At 34.4% G+C, this 12,405-nt stretch overlaps 1 protein-coding gene across 8 annotated transcripts in view; it reads right to left on the bottom strand.

Moving 5' to 3' along the window:
• Positions 1 to 1,125: 1,125 nt before the first annotated feature.
• AGFG1 (ArfGAP with FG repeats 1) overlaps positions 1,126 to 12,405 on the bottom strand; it is a 74,433-nt gene continuing 63,153 nt past the window's right edge. For 4 of the 8 annotated variants that reach the window (XM_043909820.1, XM_043909817.1, XM_043909816.1 and 1 more), the window contains 6 exons: positions 11,320 to 11,399; positions 11,010 to 11,102; positions 5,649 to 5,696; positions 3,601 to 3,759; positions 2,649 to 2,740; positions 1,126 to 1,818 (listed from right to left, as the gene is read on the bottom strand). In XM_043909820.1, the coding sequence (XP_043765755.1) occupies positions 1,759 to 1,818; positions 2,649 to 2,740; positions 3,601 to 3,759; positions 5,649 to 5,696; positions 11,010 to 11,102; positions 11,320 to 11,399 (532 nt within the window). In that variant the 3' untranslated portion in view covers positions 1,126 to 1,758. The remainder of the gene's footprint in view (positions 1,819 to 2,648; positions 2,741 to 3,600; positions 3,760 to 5,648; positions 5,697 to 11,009; positions 11,103 to 11,319; positions 11,400 to 12,405) is intronic. The other 4 variants (XM_043909821.1, XM_043909818.1, XM_043909815.1 and 1 more) reach the window with 2 other exon arrangements.

Consider the following 12,405-nt stretch of genomic DNA (forward strand, 5'->3'; position numbering starts at 1 on the left):
AAGGTATTCAGCACGAATAATGTTTGAGGAAACTGATGTTCACCTCTTTTAATACCAAAGCTTTAAAAACAATTTTAAGTATTGTAAGAAAACTTTTCAAATACGTATTACATATTTACATATTCAATTTCACCTTTTCTTGATGACACAGAGTCACAGTAATAGGCAATTTTCAGAAGATGGTGTATATAGTGATGCCCTCTAAACTGGGCTGGCTGTCCCTATACTAACTAGTCTTAGACAGTGTATGCTTGCCATACATTCTATCTCCTTCGTTTCAAGCCATAATTTCTGAACTGTTAATATGCCATGGTCTGGGAAATCTAATAAATCAAAATTTCACATAAAAGCATAGCTCTAACATATGGACTTTGTGACTTCTGTGGGCTGCTCAAAGGCATTAAAAAAAAAAAAACTATTACAAGTTTTTCAGTTGTGTTCTGTTTTGATGAGATTGCCAGATTATCACTGGATGAATGAGGCATTATATAAATATTTAATCAAGTTCACTTGAATATTAACATAAAGATATAGCTAAACATTAGTATCACTGCCTTTTTAAACAAAGTATTCTATAACTTTAAGGTAACACTGGGTTCCAGTTTCTTTCCACTAGAAATGAACATAAACAAATGTCCTATTAATATCAGTTTGTCCAAAGAAAAAAAACTGAGATGCAATCATGTCACAGTTAATACATGTCTGCTTCCAATACATTCAAAGACAATATTAAAAAAAAAAAAAATCAATAGTTAAAATAAGCCTTTTTGCAGTCTGAGAATTTAAGATACTTAAAAAAATTTGTAAATACACATACATGCAAATTCTTCATATATACAAATTTTCACAAAATTAAGAAGTTGCAAAGAAATTAGAAGAATTACAGTGAATCTAACAAGCTACATTGAATGCTTTACCACTGACATATTCCTAAACATAGCAGTCATAGTAGTTTTAATAAATTTTCTACATGGCCTTTTTATAAAATTTGCTTTCAGACATAAAAGTTAGTCACTAGAAGTCTTCTGAAACTCTAATTTAAGAATTCAAGATGTTCTCAATTCACTACTGATATTTAAGGCCACTTTGGTAAAGGCATTGCAGCAAGAACACAAAACAATAGCATATTTTCTAGTATTTATTTTTTTTCACCTGCAAACTGTTGCAAAACATGATCAGCTTTATTATGCAGACAGGTATCCCTCTACATTTTTTAAAGAATTTAGGCATGTATAAACAGAAGAGCTCTTCAGAAAGGAAAAATTCAAGAATGACTAAAACCTTCCAATTTTGACTTTGTAACTTTCCAGTAGCAATGGTTAAAGTGATTTTAGGTCATTCATTCCCAGATATAAGACAGCACCTTAAAAGTGGCTGATCTATTTCCCCAGTAACATTTCTCACATAACAATGTGTTAAAGTTACAAATACTGATATGCACAAATAGCTAATTTCTAAGAAAAATATGTACAGTACTGCAGCATAATGAATGTGGTATCTGCAATAACTTAATATTAGCCAATTTTTAATATACATGATACCGCTACTTTTTTTTTTTTGCCAATTCACAGGTTAAAAGTTGTTACTGGAGCCCTCTGTTTTGCACATATTACCTGGTGTTTAATACACAATGCAGGCTTTTTAAAGACTTCTCTTGTGTTTAAAGCTAAGATCAGTGAAACAAGACAACAGTGCAAGAGGCGGAGAGATGTAATGTGACCATGTAAAAGTTCGTTCCAGTGAAGTGTCTATATAAGGCTATAAGAAAGGATTGGTTGATGAGCTTCCTGTTGGAAATTGTCCTGTTGGTGCACCAGTCTAAAGGAAAACATAAGACAAAATAAATAAACAGACAAGAGTGTGTGGGAAAATAATAATATTTTTAAATTAACAGTATTTAGATTAAGTATTATTAAGTGAAGTCGCTCAGTCATGTCTGACTCTTTGCAAACCCATGGACAAGAGTATTGGAGTGGGTTGCCATTTCCTTCTCCAATTTAGATTAAGGTTTTATAATTACTGGCAACCATATTTATTCATTCCTATTATTAAGGCAGGAGAAGGAGGCAACAAAGGATGGGATGGTTGCATGGCATCACCGACTCAATGCACAGGAGTTTGAGCAAACTCCCGAGAGACCATGAAGGTCAGGAAGCCTGACACGCTTCATTCTGTGGGGTCATAAAGAGTTGGAACATGACTTAGTGACTGAACAACAATTACTGTTATTAGCAACATTAACACAGCTATAGGTTACCAGGCACTGTGTTTGTGTCTTTTATATCCATTACTTCACATAATTCTGTTAACAGATTCCAAGAAGGGATTGGTCCTAAAAAATACATTTACAACTCAAACCAAATCTGACTCCAAGATTCCTTTTTCATCGTGGTACTAAATCGGCAGCCTCTCATAAAGCAGAATTTTGATAAGAAAGCATACAGGTTTCATGTCTGCAACAGTTTACTGTCAATGTTTTGCTTTCCAGCTGATTAATGTGTTTTCTTAACTCAACAAAGGATTGTGCACAATGGCTGCCTCGATTTGTACAATCTTGCATTTGGGCGGAATCACATCCTGCTTTTCTCACTCTGAAAACAAAAACAACGCAATGACTTACAAAGTGCTTAAAACTGCATCTCACTTACCATAAAAGGATTACTAGACACTCCAGCAGCTGCAACTTGACCAAAAGGGGTTACCACTGGCTTTGTTTGTCCAAATGCTGCAAAACCTGCACCTTGTTTAAAAAAAAAAAACAAAACCCCAACAATTATAACCTATACCTTTGAGAGACAATCAAGGAGTTTCAGAAAAATCCCCACCAGAGCAACAATAATTAAAAAAAATCAATGTTAACTTGTTGAGTCTCATGTTCTTCAAAGTTAAGTTAGAAGTTTCAGTGGCATGTCTTAAAGAGCTTACTTCGACTCCCCAGAAGTGGTTAATTCCAGTCTGTCCCAGCTATGTAAATTGCTGACAAAGGATTTAATCAAAAAATGAGTCTGTACTACTTAAGAGGGGCTGTGATCCAGGGATTTCAAACTTCAGCAAATGAATAGCCAAAAAGCAAACAAAAAAATCCACCCAAAACAAAAAAGACAACAACAAAAACAGAAACAAAAACTGAAAACACTCTAGTGAATCTCCCTGAAAACAAGTAACAAACTCGAACTACAATACAGTTACCTTTAGTCTATGTCATCACCACCACCAACAAACAACAAAATATATACAATAAATGGAAAAAAATTAAACAGTTCTCCAATGCAAAGCAAACACTCTAGGTCTATAAAGTTTCCTTTTAAAAGCAAGAAGCATACTATAACACAGAACATACAAGAAAGATACTGGACATCCTGAGAAAGAAGAGGTACTCTTTAGCCTCAGATTACTCCCAAATCTGTAATCTGGTCGCAAAAACTTACTAAATCACTCAATTTTCTGTGGCCTAACTCACCAAAGGTGTGAATATCTGTGTAATAAACACTCAGTAGATAACACTAGAGCATTCTTTAGATAAATCTTTTTGTCCAAACATTCAAGTTATGATAAATAAAGGACACCTGAACTTGGCACCAGCCAAATGTTAGCTCTTACCATTGGGCTGTTGAGAAAAAGCTGTCTGTTGAGGAAAAGCTGCTTGGGCTGGGAAGGCTGGCTGCTGGAAGCTGCCGCTAAAGCTGGTGGGAAGACTATAGGGAGCGGGAGTCCCGAAGCCAGCAGGCATGCTCATGGATGCGGTGCCAAAGGTTGCCGCTGGTGGGAGAAGGAAAGGCTGATCACTCACAAACGAAAAGGGAGGTTGGCTATCCTCATACTCAGCAATGTAAAATAGACATCATTTACCTTAAAAATAGAAAGATGTAGTTTAAATCCCAAAACTCCAACAAACTTAATAGCAAGTTTTAGTGCCATATTTTAATGTAAGCTGTAAAGCTATCATTTGAAATCATAAGCAAACCTCTCCAAGTAATTATATAAATTTGAGTCTAAATAGCAGTCTACTTTTAAAGTCCATCATCATGCAATTCACATTTATACTTGTATATACATTTTTAAGTTTTGCTTTGTTATACACAGTAAAATAGTCAAACATTTAATAATATCTAGTGAACTGTCTGCTATAATGTAGTATACGTATTCCTGGAAAAACCTCTGCAAAATAGTCCACTTAAAAAAATAAAACTTACAGGAGAAACAGGGTCTGCAGCAGGCCACTCAAAACCTATGCAGCTTTGTAACCATAGTCAAAAAATGGATGGGGGATAATCCTAATAAAAACATTAACATAATTAAACTATATGGACTCCCATTCTTTCTTTGAAAAGTATAAATAAACGAAGATTTCTTTGCATAAGGGGTGTAAGGAAGATAATATTAGGACCAATGGGTTATAGAAACTGGGACAAAGTACACAAAAACTGAACAGAAAGTGAAATAGGCATTCTTAAAAGAGGCAAAGAATGTAGGGATTAATGACACTGTACCCAATAACTACCATGGCCTGCCATATCTAGTCACCAAAACGTCATGGAATGAAGCATTCATTCACAGGTTGGGGAAATCTGTGTGTGAACTACAGTTATATATATATATATGTATATATATATACATACATACATACACACACACACACACACACACACACACACATGGTATGCTGCCATCACCCCCCACTTACAAATAACTTATAAATTCACATTATTATTACATTACTCATATAAAAACACACATAGTAGCAGAACGATATATTACTTTTTGCTAATGATTCAAAACAGAACCTTTCAACTATATGTTCTAGGAAAGAAGAGCCAACAATGTTGCTTTTACTACAGAACACTAGCAATTACACAGTTAAAGCATTTTCAGCATTGTTATCAAACAACATAATTCATTGCATTTTCTGATTCTAAGAAAAAAAATTACCAACTTGAATGCTGACTTAAGGCACTGAAATTAATGCTACACATGCTATATAGAATTATCTTTTATTAAAAAATTAAAAATCTGTTATGGATGTTGCTCAAAGTAATTCTCATAATCCTGATATTTGTAACAGTGCAATTCTCCTCAGTGAACCTAATTAGATCGTAAAATTTTAAGCATTACTTTTTATTATTCATAAGAAAAAGGAAACTAAGCCACTGGGAAGCAAGTGAATTAAAGAATAATAAGCACACTGCAAGGGAAACAGAAGGGTTTCAGAGCAGACAACAATACACTGACATAACTTTGACAGATCACTTTTCAAGAAAGCAGTATAAAGCAAAAGTTGGCTACAGTTAAGCAAAGCCAAACTCCATGGAATAATGTGGTAAAATGGTTTGGTACATAGAAAAGGTGTGTCACTCAAAGTACTATGAATTCAAACTTAAGAAAAATAATCAAAAAAGCTATTAACATTCTAATGTGACCATGGAGGTAAGCAATACGCTTTTCAATATTAAAACATAAATTACCACAGAAGATTTTCATGTAACTTTAAAATATAAGTTATTCCCAATGCCACACATCCATGCCCACTCCATTTTAAAACATGGAAAAAACTTAACTTCACATGCAGGGATCCAGAACACTAGCAGAAGCTTCCACAAGCAGGTAGACAAATTGCCACACAAACCTAGGTATTAGCTGTGGCCACCTACCAAAATGAGCGTGAGGAAACACTTGAGAATGCATTGCTCCAGAAAGGCCTTATGGAAAGCCATAAAGAGACCAGTGTCAATTAAATTATGAGTAACTATTGTCAAAATAAAAGTAAATTTGTTTCATTAAAAAATTCAAAAATTAGAATACACTTACAAAGGAGATAGCATAAGAATACATAATAAAAACGCACCCACAGAGTCCTTACCTCAACTATATTCATGATACTAGTATTTACACTATTTGAAACAAAGAGATTAGAATAATACCAGAAAAACAAATATCAAACAAAGAAACATTTACGAAATCCAGCTTTTAAATAAACACTAACATTTTTTTTTCACGTGAAGATGCAACAATATACATAAAATGATTTTCTAGGCCTTACCAGTTACACCCAAAAATGCTATTCATAGAATCATCTAAAATGATCTAGCATTTACCTTTTAGCATTTAAAAGTCAAATCTCAGAGAAAGCACCTGAATAATGTTTGTTTTATTTTCAACTCCATACCTTAACTAGAAACTAGTAAAGATAACTCAAGTGAACAAATTACTCAGGGAATATTAGTCAGTGGACTCCATTAAAAAGGTGAGCAGCACTTCAGTTTAAAATATGACGGCTAAAAAGAGAGAGAAAAGAGAAATTCATCCCGTGCAGATCTTAACCTGCATGACTGAGGTCAGACAGGTTATATGTAAAGAAAAGTACCCAACAGAAATCAAATTTAGGTTAAGTACTAGAACCACTGTTTAAACTATCCAGAGTGGCACTGTTTCTAAAAATACATGTCCATGCATTTTAAAGAAGCATACTTAACTAACTAAATTTGGGGGAACAACAACAACTGAGATATGAAAGTCGTTTTGAGTCTTGGTTCTGTTGTTTTCTAACTACAGGACACCACAACTTCTTTAAGCCTGTTTCCTCATTTGCAAACAAGGGATGGAGAGGCAGGTACAGTAGTACCTAATTTACAAAGCTGCTGTGATTAAAAGTACTACAGAGTAAATATTCAATGAATCTGTTATTATTTCTTGCTAACTTAAAAGATGCTGTTTATAGGTTGTTATAAATTCAACAAAAGGTTGACTGAGGTGGAAGGGTTCTATGATAAACAAGCTCGGTCACTTTATGTTTATATCCATTCTTAGAGCATGTTATAAGCTCTGAGAAATCGTGCATTAATAATACTGGTTCAATTTTGTGTTACTAACTCAGCACTTCCCATATGCTTTTGGGCACAGAACCCCTTCCCATGAAGCACTGTGATAATATCACCTCAGGAGACATGTTCTACATAATACACTTTGGTAAACCTGACTTTTAGTCAACACTGATTGTTAACTGGTATTAATTGCAATACTCAATCTGTAACAATGATGCCTAGTCCTGGGCTGCTATCAAAATATTTTAGACTTGTTTTTAATAAGCTTTTTGATATATAATTCATATATCATATAATTTGTCAACTTAAAGGGTAAAATTCAGTGTTTTGTCCTTTTTTAAAAACACATTCACCAGGTGTACAACCATCATCACAATTTAATTTTAGAACATTTTCACACAGCCCCCCGCCTCACTAAAAGAAATTCCACACCTATCAGCTCTCCATTTTGCCCCATCTCCTTTCTGTCTCTATAGGTTTGTCCATTCTGGACAGGTTATAAATAGAATCACACATTATATGACATTTTGTGACCAGCATCCTTTATTTTCCCTGCTGTTTTCTAGGTTCATTCACGCTGTACAATATATCAGTACATCAAAAAAAACTCCACTGTACAGCTATACACATTTGCTTTATCCATTCATCAGTGGATGGGCACCTGGGATGTTTCCGTGTTCAGTTGTGTCCGACTCTTTTGAGACTCCAAGAACTGGAGCCTGCTAGGCTTCTCTGTCCATGGGATTTCCCAGACAAGAATATTGGAGTGGGTTGCCATTTCCAATTCCAGGGGATCTTCCTGAACCAGGGATCAAATCCTCGTCTCCTGCACCGCAGGTGGATTATCACTAAGCTACCTCAGCTGAGCCAAGACTGTTTCCACCTTTGACTACTAGGAATAACGCTGCTGTAAATATTTGTATACAAGTTCTTGTATGGATATATATTTCATTTACTTTCCTGTAAGTGAAATGAGTGGAACCAGTGGAAATAGTGCTGATTTAGAAACTCTCTGGGGCTAATACTAGTCATTGGTTAATCAGGCAAATCCACCTAATTGGTCTCCACCTAAGTAATAAAATGACGATGCTTGGCTGGATGCTACCATGATTCTTTTGGTTCTACATTTCTACAAGTTTATTTCTTTGTGGGGGGGGCGGGGGGGGCGCGGGACTTTAAAAATCATTCATTTATCCAGTAAATGAATATCAGAAAATAAAGGGTACTCATTCAGGGGCAAAGGAGAGATTTAAGAGTTTTAAGAGAAATGTCCTAATAATTGAAAACTATAAAATTATATTAACTTTATGAATTAAAGGGTTCAAGGACTCTAGAAAAACAGAATGCTAAATATTATAGAATCCTAAAAAAAAAAAAAGTCTTAGGCCACATTGGCCCATCTTTTGAAGGTTTCTATGTAACGTGGTAAAAGGTGGCCCAAAAGCTATTAAACGCAGGAAAAAAATTATTATTAAAATGTGCATTTTAAGAATGAAATGTATCAGCAAATCTTTCTAAATAGTTTGCAGAGAAATATTATTCAATACCTCTTTAAAAAGCTACCTCAAATGGAATTTAACAATGCTAATATATTTGAGAACAACAACAAAACCTATTTCCTAAAGAATACTAAGTTTGATGATATAAAACACTGGAAGTACTTAAGCATAGTGTTGTTTATATTTCAGCTTCAATAAAAACATATTACATAGGTAACATTTACTTTGACTTAGTCAATTCAATAAGATGATCAATGTGATAAATCAAAATGGTTTACAACAGAAAAGATATTTTACCTTGAAATAAAACTTTGTGGACATAATAGATTCACCTTTCAATAAATTTTGCCTAGACTAATATTAAAACTACTTCATATTATTTTGTAAAGTAATCAGCCTCCAACTAATAAAAATAAATGGGAAAAAAAACTACTTCATATTATCTGAACAAGCTTTTTGAGATATAATTTTTACACTTTACTTTGTACACTTTACATTATTTCATGTCTTATATAGAACCTTAACTTAAAGGACTTTTGTACTCTAAATAACGGCGGGGGTGCTCTTAATAACAGAACCAGTCTGGAGGTACAATCACAAAAGAAAAATAACAGGAATGATTTACTGAATATATGGGCTTCCCAAGTAGCACTAGTGGTAAAGACCCTGCCTGCCAATCCAAGAGATGTAAGAAACACGGCTTCAATTCCTGGGTTGGGAAGATCCCTTGGAAGAGGCCATGACAACTATAATATTCTTCCCTGGAGAATTCCATTGACAGAGGAGCCTGGCAGGCTACAGTCCATAGGGTCAAAAAGAGTCAGACACAACTGAGCGACTAAACACACACAGACACACACACACAGACACACACACACAGACACACACACACAGACACACACACACACACACACACACACACACACACACACACACACACACACACACACACACACACACACACACACACACACACCCCCCAACAAGCGACTAAACACACACACACACACCCCCCAGCGATATACAATAATGCAAAGACAATGCAAAGTGATCTGCATCATCTAATTCTCACAATATCCCTGACAGAAGTTCACATTCTACAGAAAAAGACAATAAAGTTCAGAGGAGTTAGATCAACATGACCTTGGTCAAGGTATAAAATGTTTCCATCCTTCAGTTGTCAAATGGGGTTATAAAAATAGCTATAGACATCTCAACAGTTATTATTATTACTGCAAATAATGTATTTTCCTATCACTTTTCCTCCATTCATTAAAAAAATAATATACAGAAAGCATTTTTAGGATTACCTAGTAAGTAAATACTAAACCAGGATTTGAACACAAATCTGGCTGTATCCAAAACATACGCACTTAACTTCCCTGAGCCTCAGTCATCTCAGCTGTCAAAGAGTGATTAAAACATTTGATGAAGAGTTAAGAGGACTAAATGAGACAATGTACAAAACCCCATGTCATGAGACATTTTAAAAATTCATTTAAAAAGTCAAAATAATATGCTCTGAAACAGAAATACCATATACATCATCAGTAATGAATAGTATATTTTTTCCAAAACACAACAGCAATCTGAAATAATCACTGATTATGTTTAAGCATACTGTATTTATATGTACTTGAATGAAAATAAATCATTAAATTATGTGCAAAATTCAAATACTTATACAACATGTATTCCATGAGATAGCAACAGATTATGAATGAAGACATTATATGAAAATGGAAGTTATGGTTCAAACTTCCAATATTACAGTTCTCAACCTTGCCAATGACAAAAAGATGTGCTAGTTAATTCTTAATGGTGCAAATTTATTGTGATGTTATAAGCACCTTACTCTCTCAAAATATCACATCAACATATGCTATAAGTCAAGTTTAAGGCTTTAGTTCTAAAGTTATCTAAACCTAAAACCCGACAAATTCAGCTTAATGGGCACTGGGTCATACTACATGCACCTGCTAACACTCCAAGGTACTGACAAATAACTCTGGTGTTCAGGGTAATAAGACAAAAATCAAAGAGGCAAAATATAAGAAATATGTAGCTAGCTTACAATATGAATCAAAAAGAAAAAATAGGGGGAGGGGTAAAGAGGATTTTTTAAAAAAGTATAAAAAGAAAATATTCAAATTATTATATCCCAAATTAAACCAGTTTCAACAACCCCCTAAAAATGTTAATAACCCTAAAAGAGATATGCACTGGAAAAAGACCTCATTATCAACATCTCATGTATCAGTAATAAAATCCATCCAGTCCTTGCAATCCCAAGCAAAAGGAAAAAACTGACACATTTTTTCATGAGTTATAATCAATAATTGTGAAATCTGATCAACAAATTAAGTCAGAATTATAATGTTCAAGTACTATCTCTGTCATGAACCAGCAATGTGGAGTTAAGGCTTTAACTCTCATTTCTATGCTTGATTCCACACCTTAAAAGTGAAAGCTTTCAGTGGTGGGTGCTAGGTAACTTCCATGGTCCATTTTCAACTATTAGGTTCTAGGATTCTATAAACTTTCAGCTAGCGTATGTTCTCATGGACGAAACTAATCCACTTCACAGTCACTTCAGTAAGAAAGGAACCTTATTTTCTCATGTTCTTCACATAGTGTCTTTGCAGTATATACCTTTCCCAAAGTTTACTGTTCTGTAATTTACATTTCTTACCTGTCGCTCCTCTGGCATTGGTCTGAAATGGATTTGTAGAAGATGCCACAGAAGGACCAGCAGCAGCAACAAATGGATTTGTGGAAGGTGTAGCTTTAAAAAATTATAAGATACACTATAAAATCCTAATGCATTTGTATTCAATTATTTAAAGTATTTGTTCATATATTTATGAAGACAGAAAATTAGAGCTTTCTGATAATAAACTGGTGCTTTGATCGTCTTCTGGTATCCCTAAGAAAATGCAATACTATATATATATGTATGTTTGGACTCCATTTAAAAACTAATATATACCAGAAACACATACCTCCAAATGGAGCAGGCACACTTGAAGATGCAGGCTGTGTCTGTGCAGAAGCACCCACTGGCACTGTTCCAAAAACATTACTGAAAACAAGTATTGAAAGAATTCATATTTTGAGAGGGGAAAAAAGCAAAGGTAATCTAACAACAGGGTTGCCATAAAATATGGAAACAAATAATATTGAACATATCATGTATCACATCAGCTCTCAAACTTTTAAGTTTTAGAATTCATTTACATTCTTAAAAAATGAGAACCCTGAACTTTCAAGATGCTACATCTACCAATAGATAGTACATCAACTAAATCAGAAATTTAATCTGAAAATAACAATAAAGCCATTCATATCTGATACTTTCACAAATCTCTTTAATGGTTGGCTTAACAGATGATCAATCTGTTGTAATACGTTATTTAGCTTGGTGCATATGACGAAAAAACTGGCCTCACGTGGCATCACAGTTGAACAAAACAGGAGAATTTTAACACCTTTTCCAGATAACTATGTATATCTTGCTTGATATCACTGCAACAACAACAGTTACAGTTTCCTAAAGGTTAGCCGCAATATGGTCCAACTCTCATATCTGCACAAGAGGAGCAGGGAAGGACAGAGGATGAGATGGTTGGATAGCATCATCAATTCAATGGACATGAGTTTGAGCAAACTCCTGGAGATGGTGAAGGACAGGGAAGCCTGGCGTGCTGCAGTTCATGTGGTTTCCAAGTTGGACACAACTTTGTGACTCAACAACAGCTGTGGTATGGAATCTGAAACCTTATCAATGAACTTTGATGCACTCTCTTAAAGTAACATCTAGTAGTCTATCTTACACTTTAAATGAATCTTTTATTACTTTTGTATCATTTGGAAAATACTTGATGCCAATCTTCAAAATGTCAACATATTTCCTTATGCAAAATAAAAAAACAACCATTAATATCACCATCCATCTCATCAGAAAAGCAATAGGAAGCTTAATTTTAAGCTCATGATGGCTAATAAATTTTCCAAAATTCTACTTAGTTGCTTGAGAGTGTGTATTTTAGCCATTATTTTCCCTAAAGTGACAGACTTAAAATTTCATT

This window comes from Cervus elaphus, chromosome 8 (genome assembly GCF_910594005.1).
Source record: "Cervus elaphus chromosome 8, mCerEla1.1, whole genome shotgun sequence".
Classification (NCBI taxonomy): domain Eukaryota; kingdom Metazoa; phylum Chordata; class Mammalia; order Artiodactyla; family Cervidae; genus Cervus; species Cervus elaphus.